At 50.3% G+C, this 23,974-nt stretch overlaps 1 protein-coding gene across 1 annotated transcript in view; it reads right to left on the reverse strand.

The window, feature by feature from the left end:
* Nucleotides 1-23,974, reverse strand: part of DNAH2 (dynein axonemal heavy chain 2) — an 85,735-nt gene that overhangs the window by 11,113 nt on the left and 50,648 nt on the right. The window contains exons 39-71 of the mRNA XM_029213407.1: nucleotides 21,843-22,061; nucleotides 21,482-21,599; nucleotides 21,133-21,269; nucleotides 20,482-20,619; nucleotides 20,232-20,390; nucleotides 18,664-18,816; nucleotides 18,394-18,485; nucleotides 17,880-18,078; nucleotides 17,501-17,725; nucleotides 16,219-16,323; nucleotides 15,286-15,474; nucleotides 15,001-15,086; nucleotides 14,742-14,872; nucleotides 14,435-14,584; nucleotides 13,914-14,081; nucleotides 13,507-13,667; nucleotides 13,089-13,228; nucleotides 11,534-11,666; nucleotides 11,283-11,422; nucleotides 9,768-9,978; nucleotides 9,441-9,557; nucleotides 9,129-9,270; nucleotides 8,280-8,449; nucleotides 8,020-8,136; nucleotides 3,345-3,509; nucleotides 2,523-2,648; nucleotides 2,236-2,384; nucleotides 2,096-2,162; nucleotides 1,812-1,962; nucleotides 1,426-1,574; nucleotides 1,107-1,240; nucleotides 805-949; nucleotides 524-723 (exon numbers count right to left, since the gene is read on the reverse strand). Of these exons, the coding sequence (XP_029069240.1) occupies nucleotides 524-723; nucleotides 805-949; nucleotides 1,107-1,240; nucleotides 1,426-1,574; nucleotides 1,812-1,962; nucleotides 2,096-2,162; nucleotides 2,236-2,384; nucleotides 2,523-2,648; nucleotides 3,345-3,509; nucleotides 8,020-8,136; nucleotides 8,280-8,449; nucleotides 9,129-9,270; nucleotides 9,441-9,557; nucleotides 9,768-9,978; nucleotides 11,283-11,422; nucleotides 11,534-11,666; nucleotides 13,089-13,228; nucleotides 13,507-13,667; nucleotides 13,914-14,081; nucleotides 14,435-14,584; nucleotides 14,742-14,872; nucleotides 15,001-15,086; nucleotides 15,286-15,474; nucleotides 16,219-16,323; nucleotides 17,501-17,725; nucleotides 17,880-18,078; nucleotides 18,394-18,485; nucleotides 18,664-18,816; nucleotides 20,232-20,390; nucleotides 20,482-20,619; nucleotides 21,133-21,269; nucleotides 21,482-21,599; nucleotides 21,843-22,061 (4,886 nt within the window). The remainder of the gene's footprint in view (nucleotides 1-523; nucleotides 724-804; nucleotides 950-1,106; nucleotides 1,241-1,425; nucleotides 1,575-1,811; nucleotides 1,963-2,095; nucleotides 2,163-2,235; nucleotides 2,385-2,522; nucleotides 2,649-3,344; nucleotides 3,510-8,019; nucleotides 8,137-8,279; nucleotides 8,450-9,128; nucleotides 9,271-9,440; nucleotides 9,558-9,767; nucleotides 9,979-11,282; nucleotides 11,423-11,533; nucleotides 11,667-13,088; nucleotides 13,229-13,506; nucleotides 13,668-13,913; nucleotides 14,082-14,434; nucleotides 14,585-14,741; nucleotides 14,873-15,000; nucleotides 15,087-15,285; nucleotides 15,475-16,218; nucleotides 16,324-17,500; nucleotides 17,726-17,879; nucleotides 18,079-18,393; nucleotides 18,486-18,663; nucleotides 18,817-20,231; nucleotides 20,391-20,481; nucleotides 20,620-21,132; nucleotides 21,270-21,481; nucleotides 21,600-21,842; nucleotides 22,062-23,974) is intronic.

Raw genomic sequence — 23,974 nt, forward strand, 5'->3', positions numbered from 1 at the left:
GGTGTGGCCCCGAAGAAAGAGGGAAGCTAACGAGTTTGACGTGAAACAAGCTGAACTTGAAGGGTCTGTGGGAAGTCCAGGCAGAGGGGTCAGGAACCTCGCTACTCAAAGTGCGAGCCACAGACCAAGAGCCGCAGCTTCACCTGGAGCTTGTTAGAAATGCAGGCTCCCAGGCCCCAGCCCAGACCTACTGAATCTGAGTCTGCATTTTAACACGACTCCCAGTGCGTCGTGGGCACGTGAACCGTTTGAGACGTGCTGGTATAGGAGACGGTCCTACACACAAGGCTAATGCTCAAGGGAGACCTGAAGAGAAGATACACTGGAACAGGGACTAGTCAGCCCGTGGATGATGGTTAGACCCCGACCGCGGACGCCACCCAGGGGAAGTGCATGGAGAGAGGAGCAGGGGGACAAGAGCGGTGGCATGGGGCAGCACGAAGGCACAAGTAGCCAGAGGGCTCGGCGTAGAGCCGCTGGGCCTCCCGCCGAGCTCGCGCGGCGCGTGGGGAGGCGCGCAGACCTGTAGACGGCGTAGGTGTGGCACTCGTTCAGGTGGTCGATGCGGTCCTGCAGCGTGTTGCTGCGACGGCTCTTGTCGATGCTGAGGATAAAGAGGCTGATGTAGGCGTCCAGCGAGAACTGGTACATGGGGTCGATGCGGCCCATGTCGTTGAGCACGAAGAACAGCACCGAGGCCCGCTGGGCGCAAGGGCGGTAAGCCTGTGGAGGGGGCGGAGTCAGGGCCGGAGGGGCGGGGGCTCGGGCAAGGAGGGGGCTGGGCCGGAGGGCGCAGGGGCTCACCTCGCGGGCCAGGTCGATGTTGATCTCCGTGGTTTCGCTGGTCTCTAGCTGCTTTGTCACCTCCGTGGCGGTTATCTTGGAGGTCCGCAGCGTGTTCACCAGCTGCACGTCGTCTAGCAGGGAGCCTGTGGCCTCGTTCAGCAGTCTGGAGGGAAGCCAAGAGGCACGTGGATGGAGAGGCTTTAGGGGTACTGGGCTGGGGTCGGGGAGTGGGGAGACCCCCCGCCCCATCAGCCCCCGGGGCTGTAGTCCGGCCTGCGAGCAGACAAGCGGGCCGCGGGTGGGGGGAGGCGAGGTCTCACCGAAGGATCTCGTCCTCCAGCTCCTCGAGCTGCCTCTTGCCAGCGGCGATATTGACGACCAGTGAGTCCTTCTGCTCTTCCAGCTCCGGCCGCTCCTTCCGGACCACGACGCCCAGCAGCTGGGCCTCCAGGCCCTGGGATCGCCAGGACTCGTGGTGAGAATCCCACCGCGGTGACCTTTACCCGTTTCATCCCTTTACCCCCTCACGCCCCGCATCCGCAGCTGCGTGACACAATCTTAGCCTCTTCTCAATCCTGCCGGACTCTACAGCCCTCCCGGGTTCACCCTAGTTCAGTCTAGGCATCAGCCCCCACCCACCTGTTCTTTGACAGCAAAGTTGACAATGGTGGTCTTGGCTGAGGTCTCTGGGCCGTAGTGCGGGTTGGAGAGCTTGGTGGTGATGTAGAATCGGAAACTGGTATTGTATTCCACCTCCTCATCTCCGATGCGCATCATCAGGCGGCCACCTGCACCCACAGGAGGGCCAAGGGCAAGGACCCCACGCGACCCGTTGTTCCCCAACTGGGATCCAGGAGCAGCGACTCAGCCTGCCCTAATGTCCCCGGCCCAGGGCTGTCTGAATACAGGGACAGGTAAGTAGAGGACACAGCCAAAGACCCAGCCCTTTCTTCCCCTGTGTCCGACTCGGCTGGGCTCTAGGATTTGTCCTTCAGACCAACCCCACAATAAGCCTGGGCCCTCACCAGTTCGAGCTACAGATTTGTTGAGCACGGGGTTGAGTGTGGGGTCCAGATATTCCTGCACGTTCTGGAGCAGTACTGGGTGTCCAAACTGGATGGCCTTTTCTAGGACTCGAAGGTAATCGCTCATCTGCAGATCGATGATCTGTAGGCCCTAGAGAGCAAGGAAAAAGATGCAAGAACTGCTGCAGGATCCAAGGGGGGTAATGGCCTGAGGGAAGGACCTCAGGAAGACTCAGGCTTGGGAAGAGAATGTAAGGGGACAGATCAGTCCCCCAGCCTTATACCTGACTTCCTTCCATGTTCTTGATCCATTTCAGGGCCTGGGCCTGAGGATCAATCATCAGTGCCCACCTGAAGGAGGAAGCGTGAGTCAGAAGACAGGCTCTGCCCTTACTCAGCCTCGTGCTCCCAGCAGCACACTTACCTGTTGCTACGGGTGACAATGATGCCATTCTCAGTGGAGAAGGCATCCGAGGGCAACCCTTGGAGGTTCCAGTCCCGAACTTTGGTAGGATTGGACAGGAATTTATCAAAGGTGAAGTGGGGTGAGCAAGGAACTTGCAGCTCTGAGATCTGGGTGAGAAGAGCCCCAAGCTTCAGCCTGGAGATCTGAGCCCAGCACCCCTGCCCCTTCCCTACATCTCTGTTACTCCCAAAGGCCACAATCTCAGAGCCCATGAGCTCACTCATCACGCCTAAGCCCTGCCTCACCTTCCTGATCCAGATTTGGTTGACGACCTCATCCCGGTAGTTGGTCAGGAAGGGTCCCATGTAGGACAGGAAGGCAGCTGCCAGGAGACAGTCTCCCACCAGGTAGCCCAGATCCCCCTCCAGGCCCTGGAGGACAGCAGGGGAGGTGTAAGGCTGCCTGGGCCCCCAGCCTGGAGACACCTGGACTGCTCTGAAGGCACTCTCCTCTGGACACTAACCAGATCAGAGAGAGTCTTTGCCACTCCTAGACCCTTGCACCCTGAGAACTCTAACCTACTCTCACAACTTTTGAGTTCCCCATCTTTTTTTCCCTTTTCTTCACATTTGGGCCACACCATGCGGCTTACAGGAATCTCAGTTCCCCAACCAGGGATCGAAGTCGGGCCATGGCAGTGATAGTGCCGAACCCTAACCACTAGGCCACCAGGGAACTCCCTTGAGTTCCCCATCTTTAACAGCAATGTTTATTTCTTACGATAAGGCCTAACCCTCTTGTGAAGCCAGGAGCTCACCGAGGGTAGAGACGAGATGCCCCAGGTCAGTTTCAATCTGGCCAGTGGGCTATGTCAAGGGTCCTCGTGTGTGCTTTCCAGCCCTACCTAAACACAGAAGCAGATCCCCCATGGTACAAAAAGTCTCTCCTTCTACTATTCTCACCAAATGTCAGGAGGTGGAGGGGAAGAACTCCCATGCCCCATTCATGGCTGTCCCCTCACCCAAGTATCCCCATTTCCCCCGCCTGTCCCTCAACCTAAACGGGATGGGAGCTCTTGGCACTGGTGGGCAGGGAAGAAGGACAGCCAGGTGGTGCAATGATCTCACCTTCACCATCTCCTCCCATCGGGCCTTCTCGCCAGCCAACCCAGACACCAGCATCCCGGCTCGTTCCAGCTTCACCTCCATCTCCTCGGACTTCTTGCGAAGCTCCTCCTTCTGTGCCAGCTTCTCATCGTACTGTTTCTTCAGCATCTCCAGTTTCCCGGCCACCTGGGAGGAATCAGAGTACAGGGATCAGACACGGGGCTTGAGGCCAGATTGTCCTGGCTTCGGATCACCAGTCTGCCGGGTTGTGGGAAAATGAACCTCGGGGAAAATGATCTCTTTGGGCCTGTTTCCTCACGTGCAAAATAAGAACAATCAACACCTGCCCTACAGGGTTGTTGTGAGGAGAAAAACAAGATCAAATATGTGTGATAAGTTGCGTTTTCTTTCCCATCCCTCCACCACCCTTTCCTTGAGCCTGGAAACTACTTGGTAACGGACTCAAGGCTGAGTAGGAGACACACCTCTCGTAGCACAGTGATAAAGCACACAGGATGTGTTGGCAAGAGAGGACCAGATAGCACAGAAATAACGGCCACTCTGTGCCAGAGGCCACACCTAAGGTGAGACCTTGAGAGAGGAAGGAGGAGTTAGAATGAACCCAGGAACTGTCGGAGGGAGGAAGAGGGAGTCCATTCAGGAAAAAGGCCCAGGTCCGAGGTCCCACTGAAGATGGGACCTGGGAAGAGCCTTACCTCTTAGAGAAGCCTCCCTCACCTCGACTCATTGCCACCCTGTGGGCTCTGCTGAGGTTGGAATACATCACTCAAATCTTTTTTTTTTTTTTTTTTTTTCTTTTTGGCCGTGCCGTGCATCTTGTGGTATCTTAGTTCCCGGACCAGGGATTGAACCCGTGCCATTGGCAGTGAAAGCACAGAGTCCTACCCACTGGACCGCCAGGGAACTCCTTATCACTCAAATCCGAAGTCAAGAACTGACTGTGTGGTGACTGTTTTGTAATGTTTAGAAATATCGAATTGCCATGTTGTGCACCTGCAACTAACATAGTGTTGTAGGTTAATTATACTTCAAACAAACAAACATAAAAAAGAAGCCAGATTTGTGATTACCAAAGGCAAAGATAGGGGGTGGGGGAGGGGAATTGGATGAGGCAGTCAAAAGGTACACACTTCCCGTTATAAACTAAATAAGTATTAGGGATGTAACGAACATGATTAATATAATTACACTACTGTATGTTGTATATGAAAGTTGTTAAGAGAGCAAATCCTGAGTTCTCATCACAAGGAAAAAGGTTTTCTTCTTTTTCTTTTCTTTGCCTCTATATGAGATGATGGATAGTCAGTAAACTTATTGTGATCATCATTTCATGATGTATGTAAGTTAAATCAATGTGCTGTGCACCTTAAACTTATACAGTGCTGCATGTCAATTATATCTCGATAAAACTGGAAGGAAAAAAAAAAAGAACTGAGGGCTTCCCTGGTGGTGCAGTGGTTGAGAGTCCGCCTGCCGATGCAGGGGACGCGGGTTCGTGCCCCGGTCCGGGAAGATCCCACATGCCGCGGAGCGGCTGGGCCCGTGAGCCATGGCCGCTAGGCCTGCGCGTCCAGAGCCTGTGCTCCGCGGCGGGAGAGGCCACAACAGTGAGAGGCCCGCGTACCGCAAAAAAATAAATAAATAAATAAAAGAACTGAGTCTTTTCCGGGACCCGCTATGTGTGCCTGACTGGTGAACAGTAATCGTGTCTGTGAACACACCGTGTCACCTGTTCTCTTCATGAAGAGGAACGGGGGGCTGGCCTTACACTAAGTGCCTGCCACACGGTGTGCACACGATAAACATTAGTTCTCTTTCCTGCTGCATCCCCACTGGGAGAGGCAGTCTGCAGCCGTGCAAGGAGTGCTCCGATCATTGCCCCACTTTCCTGGGTGATGGCTGTAAGGATAAATGTGGGTTGCAGCACAACGCCGACTGTGTACTAAGCAAGCAGGACCTGGGCTCAGCTATTGAGGTTGACCTCCAAGAACTTGGGAACGGGAAAGGGAGCTCTCCAAGGAATATTTTTTAAGGCAAAGTGGAGATTCAAAATGTCACCCTTGAGTGACAGGACGGCTTATAGGTCAAGCCTTGGTAGGAATCTGTTGGAAGCCATTAGCATCTAAAGAAAGAAGGTGTCACTCAGTGATCAGCTGGGCCACTTGGAGGCTGGGGACCTACAGGGAAATGGAGGTCCTCTTGCACACGCGTGTTGGGTTATCTGGCAGGCTCTACCGCGTGACCCCTGTCATCAGGTTCACGCGACCACCTCCGTGCGCTGAGGCCATCAGCAACACTCTGACTATAATTTGGCTTCCCATGGAGACTGGTCTCTGGGGAGGCAGCCAGCCCACATGACGGATCTATATTTCATTATTTATTTTGCGTGTGGTGTTGTCTCCACTGTTTTTATTTTTCATGTAAGAAATATATGCACAAGGTTAAAAACCTAAATAATATAATAAAAGGGGTTATAATGAAAAGCAACAGTCCTCTAGCCCACTCTTCCTACTCAGTCCCATCCTTCAGTAGCAAATTATTTTTTAACCATTCCTCTTTTTATGTCTTCTGGTAATTACTTCCATATCTCTGACCGCTACTATACACATATATATATATACATACAGTTTTTTAAATTTTTGCAGTTTTAATCTTTTTTTAATTAAAAATGATTATGAAACATTTCAAAGCTAGAAAAAAAGACTAATATAAGCAATACCTATATACCCATCACCTAGATTTAACAGTTGTTAACATTTTGCTATATTTATTCCATCAACTTGTTTTTTGCCAAAGTATCTTAAATTGCAGACTCATGACATTTCAACCTTAAATACCTCATAAGGCATCTCTTTTTTTAAAAAGGACATAATCATAGCATCATTATCACACCTAACATCATCTTTATCTTTTTTTGAAAATAACTTTTCCCATTTATGTCTTTTTTTTTACACTATTGAAATTTTATTTTATTTTTTTCAAGAAACAGGATTTTATAATAATTTCTTTTGCTGTGTAATACAGTTTTTATATTGTATGATGTTTTCTTCTTTTTTTTAAACATCTTTATTGAGGTATAATTTTGAATAGTGAGTATGTTTCACATGAATCAACATTCTGAAGGAACGAAAACGTATAGAGTGAAGGGTCCATCTTCCTCCTACTACAGCCCCCAGCCCCCAAGCCCCAGCCTGAGAGAGAACCACTATTGCCAGTTTCTTTTCTTTTCTTTTTTAAATTTATTTTTGGCTGCGCTGGGTCTTCGTTGCTGAACGAGAGCTTTCTCTAGTTGTGGCGAGCGGGGGCTACTCTTCTTTGCGGTGCGCGGGCTTCTCTTGTTGCAGAGCACGGGCTCTAGGCGTGCGGGTTTAGCACGCGGCTTGTGGGATCTTCCCGGACCAGGGCTCGAACACATGTCCCCTGCATTGGCAGGCGGATTCTTAACCACTGTGCCACCAGGGAAGCCTCTGAGTGAAAGTCTTTAAGCCAACCCTGTAATATTCTGACCTTGGCAGGTGGCTGCAGCTTTTTCCAGGGGTGAGTGGCTATTTCTATAGAGGCAGGATGTTTGAAGGAGGGCAACTTCTAGGAAACTGGACTTGGGCAGAGGAAATACATAGCCTGCAAGGGTGGCCTTAATTAAGAGTATTGCAGTGGGCTTCCCTTGGTGGTCCAGTGGTTAAGACTCCGCACTTCCACTGCAGGGGGCACAGGTTCAAACCCGGGTCAGGGAACTAAGATCCTGCAAGCTGCGTGGCACGGCCATTTAAAAAAAGAAAAATGATGGTCTAGCTATCTACTGGCATAACATGCGGCGGTAAAAAGAAAGCAAGAACTCTTTATACACTGATACAGAACAATCTTCGATATATAAGTCAGTAATATAGGAGGGTGCAGAACAGTGTAAGTAATGTAAGAAAAAAAAAGAAAAGAAATTTTGCCGAAACAATAATTTGTAATATGGGTTGCTTTCAAGGGAGCAGAGCTGGTGGCTAGAGAGTAGAAGGTGGGAGAGAGAATTCTTACTGGATATGCTTTTGTACTTTTTAAATTTCAAACCATGTGGATGTATTTATATTACCTATCAAATCAATGATAGAAAATTAAATGATAGACTGAAAGCATTTTGAACTCTTGATAATAACATATTCTGCCTGGTTAGGGAGTTACTTGTGCATATATCTTGTAGGAAATCACCTTCTGGATTGTCTAGCCCACTCACAGGAAATAGCCCTCTCTACCTCCAGACGACCCCATCCCCTCCCCAGGCTCCAAAGCCCTCACATTCCTCCAGGTCCAAGCAGCAGTGTGACACCTTTGTCCCATCCCCCCGGCAAAGACACATTTGCCACCCGGATTTCATCGGCTACTGTCTCAGGGTCCCTCTCCAAAGGGCCCCCAACGAAGGATGGCAGACACTGCCGGCTCCCCGGTCAGTCTTGGGAGGGGCTCCTTGGGGACAGTGCCCCTGTGCGTTTGTAACCCTCTCAGTCAGCTTAGCTTTCTGAGCCAGAGGCAGGCTTGTCTAAACAAGGCACAGACGGGGAGGCAGACAGGACTGTAAGGGAGAGGGGAGTAGAATTTGACAGGGAAAATTACACAGTCAGGAAGCATCCCTCAGAAATCTGGGAGAGGGACCACCTCGGAAAACGGAAAACGCGGGTGTGAGGCTCACCTCACGCAGCTTCTCCTGGGCCTCGGCCAGGGCCGCTTGCTTCTCCTGAAGCTGGGCCAACGCAGTGTTCATGCGGATCCGCTTGGGCTCCACCACCCGGTACAGCCGCCCATACAGCTGCGGGGAGACAGCAGGCACCCTCTTACCCGCCACCCACTCACCCACTCACCCGCCCGTGATCCTTCCTTCCCACTTGGGTCTTCCATCCCCCCTCCTCCTGGGCCGGCCTCACTGCCCCCTCCGCGCTGGCCACCGCTTACCTCCATGGCGCGAACCCACATGCAGAGGGACTTGGCAGCCAGCGACACGCGGCCGATGATGTCAGGCTGGAAGTCCGGCTGGGCGCAGTAGGCCCCGATCTTCTTCAGGACCTTATCTGAGATATTGTCCTTATCAAAGTTGATCAGTGACTTGATGAAGTTCTGTTCCCCTGCGGGATGAAGGTATGGGGCCTCAGCCAGAGGGCCCAACCCCCCTCGTCATCCAGGCCACATGCTTCCTGGGCTCAGTTCCCAAGGCCAGCATATCTGCCCTCATCCCGAGCTCCTTCCGCTGACCTTGCTCCCTTCTCTAGACCCTCGAAGCTCCCAGGGCCTCCAGGACCTCTGCAGCCTCAACTCCCATCACTTACCTTCCACACTCTCAGCCCGACTGCCCCACACACCACTCTTTCTATATACTCTGCACCTTCTTCTAGGGCAGGGGCCACCAGACTACAGCTTACAGGCTACGTCCTACCACCAGAACTCAGAGCAGGAAAACTATCACAGGCATAAAACAGAAAGACTCTTTATATCCATTTTCTGATTCTTGTGTTTTTGGAGGATGGGCGAGCGAAGCCATTCTTGTCCTTGGATTCTGGGATATATTCCTATAGATTTATGAAATTTTTTTTTTTTTTGCTTAAATTAAGATGAGTCATCTTCTGTAACTTACAACCAAAGAAACTTGACTGACATTTATGGCTTCTCTTCCTTACTAGGCTCTGTGCTTTGAGGGTTGGTACAATGCATCCTTCATCTCTGTCTCTCCGAGTGCCTGACACCCAGCACATGATTAGGGAATGCTGGGTGGACTCACGCTAATTACCTTCCGGATCCCGGGCTTACCTAGCTGCCTCTTGGCCTCTGCCCAGGTGGGCTCGTTGCCTCGGAGAATCATGACTGCCTGCAACACCATCTCCACTTGGGCAGGGGGCCGTCCATAAGACTTGATCTCTCCTATATCCTTCTTGTTCAAAGACTCCAGGGCCTGGGAAAAGGGATTAACTTGGGGACAAGAGTCAACTCAGGTGGTAAGACAGCTTCCTTTATGGAGATAGGACCCAGCTGAAGTTCCCCTCTTCTTCCCTACTTCCCCAGGGACTTTGAGAACAAAGAAGGCCGGCCCCACCCCCTTCCTGAGCCCTCCCACCCAGATACCCGCATGGCCTCTTCCAGGGCTGGCAATGCCTCTTCTAGATCCTTCTGGGCATTGTCAGCCAGTGCCTGGCACTTAACTTCCTCAATCGCAATCTTCTCACTGTTGGCTGTGACAGCCTACGGATGAAAAGAAAACGAGGGTTTTGACTTCACCTTGAGCAAAAGTGGCGGTGACGGTGCTGGCGGTAAGAGAAAGAGAAAGCTAGAGAAAACACGAGGAGTGGAACTCCCATTCCCTGCCCTGTAACCAGTGGAGACTGGGAAGCCCCTGCCCGGTGGGCGCGGGGAGTAGGGGGCACGAGGGGCAGGGGAAGGGGGCGGGGGCACCTTCTGCTGCTCATCCGCTTCCCGCTTCTGCTGCACGATGATGACCAGGTACTCCTCGCACTGTTTCTGGAACTCAGCCACCTTTTTCTTGGCATCCTCCAGCTCCAAAGACATCACTTCCACCTTTTCCCTAGTTTCATCGATCTTAAACAACCCCGTCCGCAGCTTATTGGCTTGGTCCAGCAGCTCCTGCTGCTTCTCTGCCAGCAAGCTAGGGGACAGAGTAGGATCGGTGCCTCAGGAGCCAGGGCACCCAGAAAGGAGAGGCCCATTTAGTCTCTTCCTTCCCAGAGCGGCTCTGGGCCCTGTCTTCCTGCCCGTTGCCACCAACACCATCCTGGTCAGATTTTTATCATTTCCTGCCTGGATCGTTGCCAACAGCCTCCCAACCGGTCTTCCTGCTTCCAGACTCTCGTGCCTCTGATTTATTCTACACACCGCTGTCAGAATCAGCTTGCTTGCTACTGTTTTCATCACACCACTTCCCTACTTGAGACTCTTCCCCGCTGTGCAGGAGCCAGGGGGGCTGCAGTGAACCAGAAAACACAAACTTCTTCTCTCAAGGGGGTGGCCATCTCTGGGCTCCAACCTGTTTTTTTCCATTTGAGAATGAATGTGGGCTCAGTATTGCCACAATTTCTGATGCTTCAAGACAGACTGGAAATCTGGAGTTTTCTAAGGCTCCCCAAGTTTTAAATGTTGGCAACTCACTCAAAAATGAGTTTTAACATTGTACAGCCAAAGAAAAATGTCTATGCAAGATTGTTTTCTGGATTAAGTAATAATATGCATGTAAAGAGCTTAACGCAGTGACTGGGAAATCCTAAACAGGATGTTAGCCTGTGTACCCAGGGAAGGCAAGGACTTTATTTTGTTAACTGGCATATATATTACAAGCATCTAAAAGACTGCCTGGCACAGAGTAGGTGCTCAAAAATATATTTTAAATGAATGAATTAATATTGGCTATCATTATTATTACAAATGGCTTTTTCTTCACCTTTGAAATACTAAATCCAATAAATGAGTTGTTTTTTTTTTACCTTACTCTTATATCCTTCAAAGCAAATTATTGTGTTGTGCACATAAAAACTCAGTCAGTACAACTTAATGAATGAATATACAATTCTTGGGAATGGTGGAAAGTCTAGAAGATGTTAAAGGCAGAGAGAAGAGGACCTACATTGTCATATATACCCATAATATAATGTCACAGTTGTATTGTGGTTGGGAAGAGAGACATCATTCTAGAAGATAAGGACAGAGAGGTGTATAAAGTGGTCACAGCCAGAGGGCCCCTGAGATGGCCATGTCCCCTGGAAACCCCATCTCTCTGTTTAACTTCCTGGACAGAATCAAGGTCTCTGGCATCTCTGCCATCCCACCTCAACATCCCAGTCCTCAAGCGGGTCCCCTTGGCCAGCTCCTGGATATTTTCCCTGACTTCATTTCACCAAGCACCCTCGAAAGACACCAAGCTCCCTGGCCCTCTGTGCCCCCTACTCTTCATCATACTTTTTATATCCAGATACAAGTTCCAGGTAGTTGGTGGGTGTGACGTAGTTGTGTCTTCGAAGTTCCAGCAGCATCTTCTGGGAATACTGAGCCACTGACCAGTGCATGGTGACGAAGATCTGGGCCACCTTCCTGTGGATCTGAGGCCAATTCATAGAGGATGTGAGACAGAGCAAGAGTAAAGGCAGACAGAGAACAGAAATGGGCGGGAGGTGCAGGGGGGTGAGGAGAGGTGGGGAGGAGGGCCTCACGTTCTCCTGGGTCCCCAGGTCTGCTCCCACCAGATACTTCTCAGCCACCTCCAGCAGGGCCTCGCGGGGCCACTCTGAGAACCAGTTGATGGTTGTGCAGTTCACCAGGGCTGGGTACTGGCGGATCCAGTTCCTGGCGCGGGTTTCGAGAGGCAGTTAAGCCCAATCGCAGACTCAGCCTCCAGCGAGGGGCTTCGTCACAGCCCCACCCACTCCCCAGGAACCTAAAAGCCCCACCCCCGTGCCCCTGTATCTCCTTGTCCAGGTTTTGCTCCCCTCAGAGCTGATTCAGTGCAGGATTTAGAAACAGGTTCTGCGGTCAGAAAGACCCGATTCCACACCAACTAGGTGTGGATCTCGGGGCAAGTGATGTAATCTTTTGAACGTCATTTTCCTTAGCTCTAAAATGGGAATAACAAAACATACTAACTAGAGTTGTTAGGGGATTCAGTGGGGTGACATGTGTAAAATGCTTAGCACAGAGCCTGGTACATGGTAAATATGCCATAAACCAAAAAGATTAAAAGATAAACAAAATGGTAACCCAAACTGCCTCTCTGCACAAGTTCCCTGTCGTCCTATTTTCCAATGCCTTTGAAAATCTAGTCATACCCAGAATGGATCAAATGTGGTGTATACACACGATGGAATATTATTCAGCCTTAAAGAGGCAGGAGATTCTGACACCTGCTACAACATGGATGAACCTTGGGACGTTATGCTAAGTGAAATAAGTCAGTCACAAAAAGACAAATAATGTACGATTCCACCTCTACGTGGTATCTAGAGTGGTCACTCACAGAGGCAGAAAGTAGAAGGCTGGTTGCCAGGGCCTGGGGGTGGTGGGGGAAATGGGCAGTTGGCCAGTGGGTATAGAGTTACAGTTTTGCACAATGAGAATGTTCCAGAAATCTGTTGCACAACAGTGTGAATATACTTAACACTGCTGAGCTGTATACTTAAAACTGGTTAGAGACTTCCCTTGTGGCATGATGGGTAAGACTCTGTGCTCCCAATGCAGGGGGCCCAGGTTCACTCCCTGGTCAGGGAACTAGATCCTGCACGCATGCCGTAACTAAGAAGGCTGCATGCCGCAACTAAAGATCCCATGTGCCACAACTGAGACCTGGCAACCAAGATAAATAAATAAACATTTTTTTTTAATTTAAGAACTTCTCTTTAGCAAAAACAAAAAACCCCAAAAAGCTTAAAGAAAGTGAGGAAACAAGCCACAAACCTGAAAAAAATATGGCTAAAACGATTAAATTTTATGTGTGCTTTTAACCACAATTAAAAATTTTAAAACAAAACATAAAAACCACCTCCATCTTCCGGAAAAATAAAGAAATCTGATACACCAAAAGGCTCCCATGTAAGCAGCAGGAACTTGCTGAAAGAAACACAGGCTACAGCCAGGAGACGGGGTGTACAGGGCTGGAGAGGCCAGCGCTATTCCTGAGTCTCGCCGGAAGAAGGCACAGAGGCCAGAACCGGGGAGGAGGACCCCGCGATGAGTGGGGGCCTCGAGGGAGAAGAAGGCTGTAACAAGAGTCACCTGAAGGGGTCGCCCACGGGGCTGAGGCAGAGGATGATGTGCAGGTTGTTCCGCACGCGCTCGGTGAAGTAGGCGAAGAGGCTGTCCGAGGACTCGGGCACCTGCTCGGCGCGGGCCCGCTCTATGATGTGCGTCTGGATCTGCGTGGAAGCCGCAGTCAGAGGGTTGAGGTTCCAAGGGCAGAACCCAGGGCTGGAGGGAGGAGGGAGCAGCAGGTGGCGCTGGGCTCACAGGGTGTGGGTTTTAAAGCAGCTCGGCCCACTAGCGTCCCGCGAGGGAGGATGGCAAAAGAGGAAGCACCACCTAATGGGGGGCTGGAGGGAGGGGGTGCTACGGCAGCATCCTCTGGGATTAGGTGAGAAGGGGTTAGTTAGGAAGGCCAAAGAACCAACTGGTAGTGGGTGTGGAAGGATCGCACCTCTTCAAATTCATCCACCTTATAGAGATTGGGGACCTCGCCTGAGCTGAGGATGTTGTTAATGTCCTCTAGGAATGATTCGTCAGCAACCTGGGTGTCCACAAAAAGGAAGGACGTGGCCTTGAGCTCTACCCCAGCCTGGCGATACAGACGCTTGATATCTGGGCCAGAGGAGACAGAAACACTCTTCAGATTCAGCATCCTGTCCCTCCTTCTCCTTCTGAGATTCAGGAGCCCTCCCCCAGCTGGCAACACATACATGACACCGTCCTGTACCCCACCCGGGCCTGGCGCGGCTCCCTACCCGGCTTCCATCCCTCCTCTCACTTGTCATCACAGGAAGTTCAGGCATCTGATCTTTCACTCCCAGCCCCAAACCCTCTTCCATCTCAGAAACCCAGAGTTACCGTCTCGGAATTCCTGCTTTCGATAATGTTTGGTGACCTCAATCTGGAAGGTGATGTACTCGCAGATGGATGAGGCCAAGCGGGCCAGACTCTGGCGTCCGCTGCCCCCAATGCCCACCAAGAGCATGTTGCCCCGAGGCTGTCCAATGACCCGCACAATCCGTGTGACTGGAGGGTAGGGGGTAGGGGGTGGGGGTAATGAGTTGGTTGAACAACCTCAGGGGACCTCCAGGCCCTAGGCTGGGGACTGGGACGACTAAAACTGCAGTAGAGGAACCAGGCAGCGTGGCAAGAGGTTGGTGTCTGAAGCACTGGTAGCAATTCAACTCTCAACCTCCACCATCTCTGTTAAACACCATCATCAAGGAAAACTCCACCCATGGCCACAAGCACATCTGGGGTTAGGGAGGAAGGCAACTTCTGAGACTTGATTTGGGAGCAACCTGGGAAGAGATCCCTATTTCCTTGGAATATCCCATAACTGGGATGCTGGAGAAGGGATGGGAGCAGGAGGTGCTCACTGTGTTCAATGGCCTCTCGGAAGAGCACCAGCTGCATTGGCACGACGGCGGGTGACAGGTTGTACTCATTTAGCGCCGTCTCCATGGCTGTCCTCAGGACCGTCAGATCCGTCAGGTCTTCATACACCTTGGGCTCCCGCAGGAAGTCCCCTAGGTCATGGGAAGAGGGGGGCAGATCTCAAATGCCTGGTCCTCCCCAGGCTTCCCCAAAGGGCCCTACACGTCCATGGGACTTGGTGCCCCACCTCCCCTTCTAACCCATCTCCTAAGAGTCTCCAGCCTAGAGGGGCCACAGCTCCCAGCTCACCAAAGATGGGAGAACGTTTGTTGGGACAAAGGTTATGAAATGTGAGGTCAAAGAAGGAGCCGAGTTTGTCACTTATGATGCCCACGAAGGCTTCCATGTCTGCTGTGTCAACTAGTCGGTCAGAGAAGACTCTGTTGGGAGGGAGCTGGGGTGAGATCTGGGAATGAAGAGGAGCGTGGTCTTGGGGAAGGGACAGGCGGGTGGGGGGTGGAGGCTTGGGCTTGGGAAGGCCTGGACCTGGCAGGCACAGCTACCTCACCTGAAACATTCATGGATCCAGAGTCGTGTGATGCTGAACTTGGTATCGTGAAAGTCCTTGCTGGCTCTCAGCATGCCCTGGAACACCTAGGGAAGGGGCGTGGCTAGTGGGATGGAGGGAGGGAAGAGAGTCCCTCCAGAAGTTTTAGAGAAAGCAGCATTCCCGGATGGGGGTGGTTTGGGGTGTGTGGGATGCTACTGAGCTCCAAGGCTTACTTTGAGGAGAGGAGAATGCCTCCAAGGAGGCTGTGCTGGGCCAAAGGGACAAGGTCTGACAGAGTTTCACCTTGGAGATGTCTCGAAGGTTGAAGAGGTAGTGGATCTTGGCAGGCGTGGGCAGGAAGCGCTGTACCACAGTGTTGTACACATCCAAGGTGGCCTTGGTCACCACATCCCCAGTGGGCTTCACCTCTTCCTCAAAGTCCTGGAGCTTCTGATTGATCATGGTGCCGAATATCCGGATGATCTGCGACTCCTAGAAACAGGCTCTCAGACTCAACATTGCAGGCTCATGACCTTTCACCCAAGGCGGGGACTAGGGTCAGGGGAGAAAAGCACTTGTCTTGGGGGCAGAATTTAAGGGGGGCACAAAAAACCCTCAGAAATCAAGAGAAATAATGCTTTAGTGTAGTATTTAAAAATCAAGATTAATGCAAACTGTCCACGATGAACGAATACGAACATTTTAAATAAAGACGGGATCCGTATTGCTGGTTTTTCCTTTTGCCTCAGGCTCTCATGAGGCTCAGCACGGTACTATACTCATCTTGTACTTATTTAAAATTTTGGCGTCTTGTTCATTGTGAATTTTTGGCATAAATTTTTTTTAACGTTACATGAAAATATTATTTATCTTGACTTCTGAGGGCTTTGGGTGCCCCTGAGTGCCTCCCTCGCCTCACCCTAGCCCTGGGCCGCTCCCAGCTCTCTGCTTTGGAGGCTCTACCTTCCTTGTCTGTTTGGTCCCCACTCTCTGCCCACTGGGACTGGTAGGCTTCACATGCCAGAGCCAGGCTACACTTTCACTCTGCAGCTCTCCTAGCTCAGCAGAAGCAAGGCTCCTGCAGAGAGCCGTCTCCCCTCCACGTATCATAGCTCCCTGAGTGCAACTCAGCCCTGGGGGTCCTTGGGCCCCTCTGTGATCTGCCCCGTCGTTCTCTGAGCCACAGATGGCTTTGCCTTCTACAGTCCCCTCCCCCAGCCCTCAGGATGCCCTCACCGTAGGGAAGGTCATGTTGATGATGTTGAAGCGACTCTGCAGCCTTGGGGAGATGACGGTCCGTCCACCCCCGGAAGGGCCCATGGCAGCCATCAAGAACATGTCCTAGAGAGCAAAGACCAGATGGGGTGGGGGGTGGGGGTGGGGGGTGGAGACAGGTGAGAGGACGGGAAGAGAGGGAGCATGGAAATAGGGAGGATGTGAGAGGAGCCATGAGGAAGAGAGGAGATGGAGGGACAAACGGGAAGAGGGAAGACAGGGACAGAAAGAGCAGGAAGAAACACGGAGTAGTAGGGGCAGGGAAAGGTGAGGGGAAGGAAGGGATTTGGGACATTTTTACAGAATTACTAAAGTAATGTATTTGTTCTTATTTCATCATTATAATCCATGTTCCCAAATTGGAAAATAGAAGAGAGTCAAAAAAACAACATTTGGGCTTCCCTGGTGGCGCAGTGGTTGAGAGTCCGCCTGCCGATGCAGGGGACACGGGTTCGTGCCCCGGTCCGGGAAGATCCCACATGCCGCGGAGCGGCTGGGCCCGTGAGCCATGGCTGCTGAGCCTGCGCATCCGGAGCCTGTGCTCCGAAACGGGAGAGGCCACAGCAGTGAGAGGCCCGCGTACCAGAAAAAAAAAAAAAAAAAAAACAACATTTGATTACGTCTTCTAGACTTTCTCTTCTTTTCTATTTTAAATATATATATATATATATACACACATGTATCTGTGTATGTATGTGCATGTTTTTTCTCAGAAACATATGAATATATTATTAGGTGAGTTTCGGACCCCAAGGGCCAGATAGATGAGTGCCCCAGATATCAGGCTGGAATGGCTGCCCATTGATTCAGGAAAAAGAAACAAGACATTCAGAATCCCATGGGAGAAAAGCCAGGACTGAAGGGAGATGCCTGGATTCCGGGTGGGGAGCGGAGGTGGTTACTGAAACAGTGGGAGGTGGAGAGGCCTGGAGACGGGGTTATGGGCAGCTCTGGTTGGCATCAGCGTTGCCATGGGAGCAAGGTATAAGAGGCCTGGGAAAGGAGTGGAAGTTGGAGGACAGGCTCCCTTGGTCAGGAAGCACAGGACAGTCAGTGAGGAGGGTTACTAACAGGAATTGATAACCTAGGAGCCAGATGTCTGGGTCCTGAGAAAGGCAGGACACTCGTGTGCGGGGAGGAACATAGGCTTACAGGATTCTATCCTGGGGTCCCAGAGGAGCGGGGACTGAACCCATCATGGGCGGGAACGGAGGCCTGAAGGACAAATTTTCGGGATGCTTACTCGAATGTACTTGATGGTCTGCTTCGTTCGATCATACCAGAAGCCATAGTCAATCCAGAGGCGAATCAGCTCCAGGGGGGGCTGGGACCCAAACGTGTCCTTAGCTGGCATATTTAGGTCATCCATGAAGGTGATCATGCTTTTGCCTCCAAATGGCACATAGACACCCTTGGTTCGCTTCTCCACCCTGCTCTCAATGATGCTCTGCACATTATTGGATGTGGTCTGGTGAAAAAGGCACAGAATGAATGCTTGGGTCCCCCAGGAGAAATCCGGGGTTAGAGAGGAGTGTCGACCAGGCACTTGGATCCTCCAAGGGGGAGCAGAGGCAGGGAAAGAGCAGGGAGCTGGCGGCCTGGCCCTGGGTCCTGCCACACACCTGTGCAGACATGTTGACAGTGAGCACTGACCACTGGCTGGAGGGCAAGGACTGCAGGACACTCTGAGCGATGGACGTCTTTCCAGTCCCCACGGGACCCACCAGCAGGACGGGGTTCTGGTTGGCCACCAAGGTGCTCACCAGGTAGTTGTAGCGGACAGTGTCAACGGTGGGCACCATGATCTTGTAGAAGGGGAAGCTGGTGGGGAAAGGGACTGTGTCTCAAGATCGTGGCCCGCTCCTTTCTAACTCCCGCTTCCTTCTGCCCCGCAGTGTTTATCCTTCTCCGGCATCACCACTCTCTAATCACCAAGCCTGCCTCCTGCGGGGTCCGGGGATCAGGCATTCTCCTGAAGGACCCTGTCCCATTTCCTCTAGATCCCACTTCCTGCACTGCCTTGGGATCCACCCTCTCTTCCTACAGCTCACTTTTGCACCCCTCTTTGGCTCTCTCACCACATCCCCCACCCACTGCAGTCCCAAGCCTGACCCACCCCCCATGTCCGGCTCTCACTTTGGAGGGTAGCGCCAACTCTTAGGGAGCTTCTCCTCAAATGATGTCCAACTCCGCATCTTGGGGTCCACAAAATATTCGTACACTGTGTCCTGAGGAGGGAATGTGTGGCGGGTTACCAAAGCCTTCCTTTAGCTTTTCCCTGCCCAGAAAAAGCGCTCACAGACCACTGGGCAGAAGAAAGAGAGCTGGGTGGCAGGCTGAGGCTCAAGAAGAGTCCAAGGATCAGGGATGCAGAAAAATAGGGCAGCTGGGTTTGAGGGCCCTGACCTTGTTGGGGAAAGTGCCCTCAATCTCTCGGAGGTAACTGTCGATCTTCTTGCGGCCCTCCTCATCCACGGAGGCACACACAGACCAGATCATGCTGAACACAAATGTCAGCTCTACCATGGAGACAAAGTTCTCACCATCAGCTGGGTTCACCTGGGTGGAAAAGGAGAAACGGAAATACCGTAAATCTATAAGAGGTGGAGGCGTCTAATTTTGGCAGCTCATCACAAAGGCTTAGAGTTTCCCTCCCTTCCTGGTTCTGTTTGGAAAACCATGTGGCTGTAGATAAACCTAAATCAAAACATTTAAATAAACCTACTAAGTTACAGCGACATGGTGGGAAATTGTGTTGAGACTCCATTGTCTACCATATTGAATCCAGAATCTTCAGTCTGTCCTTCCAGCTCAACACACATCTCACCATCCTCTTCTCGGGGTCTCTGCTGCAGCTAAGAGGGGTTGTAACACTGCCAACACCATCCACCCATCACCCACCCTGCCCAGCGGGGACTGACTCTTGTGTCTCTGTGTTTTTGCAAAAGCCATTCCCTTTACCTAGACTGCCCTCCTCTCTTTGTTTTGTTCATCAGCGTTCTTCCCCCTACCCAGTCCTCCTTAGAAGCTGGGTGCCATTGACACTATATTACTGTCCTTTTCCCCTATGTCATTTTGCAACTTCACCTACATACTTTTAATTTATATTAACCATACCAGGAATGACACATACTGTTATAGATCTTAATTGTTATATAACTTTATATTAATAGTTGAGCGATCTGTCAATGTCCTTAAAAACAATATGAACCATTTCTAGGCAGTGATTTAATCTCAACAGAAAAATACTCAATTTTGGTCCTTACTCCATAATTCTAAACCAAACAAAAATTTTCTTAAATATCAGTTAATCTGAAAATTTCTAAAACCCCTCATCAGATTAGGTGGGGAGCTCCTCCCAGCAGAAACAGTACCCCAGGGTCTTCCCCAGCGGTCCAGTGGTTAAGACTTCACCTTACAATGCAGGGGGTGCGGGTTCAATCCCTGGTTGGGGAGCTAAGCTCCCACATGCCTTGCAGCCAAAAAAACAAAACATAAAACAGAAGCAATATTGTAACAAATTCAGTAAAGACTTTAAAAATGGTCCATATCCAAAAAAAAAATTCTTAAAAAACAAACAAAAAAGAAACAGTATCCTAAGGCCTCACAGATTCCAAGACTTAATATTTAATTTTTGAAAGGATGGAGAAATGAGGAACCAAATGAACCATCCTCAGCTCCCAGATATGGGCAGGAAATTACAGTGAGACCCACTGTGTACTATATCTGATTTAGAGTCCTTAGTTTGGCCTCCCAGTGTGCATGCACATATGCGCATGCAAATGCACACACGCACACACACACACACACACACACACACACACACACCGCTCGCTGCCTCCACGGTTGCTGAGGCCTCCCCTTGGAGTCTCTGCTCCACTCAAGCCTCATGTTCCAACTGTGTCTCAGACACACCATTTCCCTGAAGTTGTCCCAGGAGGTCGAGAGCCCTTCCTGCCCTGGTCCTCCCTCACCCCATTCTCCGGTGTGGCCAGGGCTGAGTACAGATCGCAGAGGGAGATGATGCCGCTGTATTCCGGGAGGGGCACCAGCTCGTGGCAGTTGTTCTTCTTAAAGGTCAGCATCTTGTTGATGAACTTTTCGAACATGCGCTGAAGAGGCTCTGCCTCTACCTGGAGTTGAATAAGCAGGGGCTCTGAATTATTCTTGTGTCCCCTCCGCAGGCCCCACCGGTTCCTTTCCTCTCCTCCATTCCCTTCATACCTTTGGCCTCTTCTCCAGCCATGACTGAACATAGGGCTTCCAGCCCAGGTCAGCGTAGTCAGTGTACACCACCCCGCAGCGAGACACAGTGGCTGGGGAGGCCACTGCCAAGTTTTCCACTTCGAACAGGAGAGACACCTATGGATATACTTGGTCAGAACCTTGTCTTTCCCTCAGTAATAAAAACACCCAGAATTCTGATGCCCCAAGGTGTCTCTACTGAGTACCACGTGTGGCAGGATGAATAAAGACCTAAGCTTTACAAATGATTTGTTAAAAGAAATCAGGGTTTATTCAAGGTCATCCTTATGAAAAATCACTCTCTCGCTCACATTGTTTGAGCCGGTGGGAAAGGGTGGGCTTTACAAAAGCCCACGAATTGTAACTCTGGGTGCACAACGGAAGGTCATCCCTCATATGTCAGTGGCAATGAGGCTGCCTCAGTCCACACAGTGCATCCTAGTACATCGTGTTTTCTATACAGTTGTCCTCAGAGTCTGTGGTAAGACAGGCATTTCTTCTTCAGTCACAGGTTGCCCTGAATCCAGGCATCCTCCTCCTGGGCGTTCCTATAGAACTTCCCCTTCTTGTTGGATGCCCCTGCTCTTCCCCTTAGCCCTGCCCCAGGCCCTCCAGTTTCCACTCCCAAACCTGCTCAGGCATCGCGATGCGCTCTCCGTTGATAAGGGTCAGCACTTTGTTATCGTCCATGACAGAGTTCATGCTCTCAATCCACAGTGTGTCCACAGGGCCATCGAAAAGGATCCACTTCTCATCCGGCTTCTCGTCTTGGTCGGAGGTAGATGATAAGGAAACCAGAGCTCTGTTACCCAGCCCTCCCTCCACACTCATCTCCCTGGAGACGCAAGCAGTTGCTTCCTGGTGATCTCCGCATTCCCCAAGCATTTTTCCCCCCAAAGTGAGCTTTCTATCCCCAGACTGCCCACCCACACAGGAGATTTAGGCATCTGCTCTCCCTGCCCCAAGATCCTTTGGGTACCTGCACAAGCCGTCCGCATGACACTGGACAGGACGCCGTCTGTCCATTCATTAGTGTTGAGGTCATATTCCCCATACAGCTCCCCTAGGGACAGTGCCTTAGGGTTCAAAGGGAACTCCTAAAAATGACACAGGAAGGGGGTTTTGAGCTGCCTGCTGACACAAATCCCAAGATGTCCCTTTATTTCCAGCCTCCCTTTATTTCCAGGTATTTGTATTTGGCCCCTGTCTCTCTCATCCCTCCCAGGCCGCCCTCCTGGTCTGCACCACCCTCCCAGACACCTACGCACCCCTGCCCCCAGCCTCACTGTCTTCCTGCTACTCAAGTCTCCTCCAGTGGCCCCACTGTCCCAGGTCCGTACTCTGACAATGTTGAAGTTGGGCTCTCCGGCGCGGCACAGGGAGGACAAGGACGACTGAAGAATTCTCCACGAGGCAGTCTTGCCGCTGCCTGTGCAGCCCACGATCATGGTGGAGTGGCGGGAGTTCTTGGTTTCATACAGCTGGATAACCTTGGTGAGGGTGAACGGGATGGTCTGCAGGCCCATATCCCGAATCTCCTGCTCAATGGTCTCCCGCAGCTGAGAGAAGGGAAAATACAGGAAGCAGAAGAAAAAGGGTGCGGCTTGTAAGGGACTTTCAAAAGCTCACCGATACCTGGAAGGATAACGTGCAAACCATTAAAAATTGCACCAGGGCCCTTCGCACCCTGACAGTTGTTTGTTCCTTGGGAGGCTGGCCAATTGCAGAGTTAAGAGACTGGGCTCTGGAGTCAGCCAGCCTGGGGCCCCAGCTTTCAGCTATGTGAACCTGAGCAAGTTAACTTCTTTGAGCCTCAGTTTCCTAATCTGTTAAATGGGAGTAATGATGGTACTTCCCGCGTAGGGCTGTTGTATTAGGTAAGATAGTCAATGTAAAACACAATGTCTGACACGCAGCTCTACACATCTTTTCTAATATCATTCAACAAATATTTATTAAGCCTGTAAAGTATGTGCCGAGCAGTGTGCTGGGTGCTGAGAACAAATTAGTGTTCATCCTATCGCAGAGCCCACAGTCTGGTGGGGAAGCCAGACATTAAACAAATCATCACCTAAGTTAAAAAGATGAAAACTCAAATTCAAAAAGATACATGCACCCCAATGTTCATAGCAGCACTATTTACAATAGCCAAGACATGGAAGCAACCTAAATGCTTGTCAACAGATGAATGGATAAAGAAGATATTTATATTATATTTATAATATATATACATATATATTTTATATACATATAATATTTATATGTATAAATATTCATGGTATATTTATACAATGAAATATTACTCAGCCATAAAAAAGAATGAAAGAATACCATTTGCAGCAACATGGATGAATCTAGAGATTGTCATCTTAAGTCAGACAGAGAAAGACAAATATCACATGATATCACTTACATGTGGAATCTAAAAAAATGATACAAATGAACTAATTTACAAAACAGAAATAGACTCATAGACATTGAAAGCAAACTCATGGTTACCAAAGGGGGAAAGGCGTGGATAAACTAGGAGTCTGAGATTAACAGATACAAACTACTATATATAAAATAAACAAGGACCTACTATATAGCACAGGGAACTATATATAATATCTTATAATAACCTATAATAGGAAAGAATGTGAAAATATATATATATATAAAAAACTAAGTCACTTTAGGGCTTCCCTGGTGGCGCAGTGGTTGAGAGTCCGCCTGCCGATGCAGGGGACACAGGTTCGTGCCCCGGTCTGGGAAGATTCCCACATGCCGCGGAGCGGCTGGGCCTGTGAGCCATGGCCGCTGAACCTGCGTGTCCGGAGCCTGTGCTCTGCAATGGGAGAGGCCACAACAGTGAGAGGCCCACGTACCACAAAAAAAACTAAGTCACTTTGCTGTACACCTGAAACTAACACAACATTGTAAATCAACTCTACCCCATTAAAAATTTTAAAAACAAAAATGAAAAATAAAGAAATGCTTATAGAACCATGACCCATGTGGGTCCCAGAAGAGTGTGACATTTTTAAATACACAGCCAATGCAACCAAGTAAGTTCAAACAATGCAAGATTTTACTTGTATCTCTCAAACACCGCTAAGAGGCCTCACCCTTACTACTTCCCTCCACTGTCTGAGAATTAGTTGTATTAGCATGTTTGGGTGTATTTGTGTGTGTGTGCTTGTTTAGCATCATGCCAAAAGTTTAAAATGTCACATTTACTCAGTTTAAAATATCCTGTAATTTCTTCTTTGACCCATGAGTTATTTAGAATTGTACTGCCTAATTTCCAAACATTTGGAATAATTATATATTGTTACCAATTTCTAGTTTAATTCTATTGTGGTCAGAGATCATCCTCTGTATAATTTTCAATCATTTGAAGTTTATGAGACCGCCACTTAATAATCCAGTGCACAGTCAATTTTGGTAAACGCTCCTTGCATGCTTGAGAAGAATATGTGTCTGCAATTAT

Source organism: Monodon monoceros, unplaced genomic scaffold (genome assembly GCF_005190385.1).
Source record: "Monodon monoceros isolate NGI ecotype Baffin Bay Population unplaced genomic scaffold, NGI_Narwhal_1 Super_Scaffold_9, whole genome shotgun sequence".
Classification (NCBI taxonomy): domain Eukaryota; kingdom Metazoa; phylum Chordata; class Mammalia; order Artiodactyla; family Monodontidae; genus Monodon; species Monodon monoceros.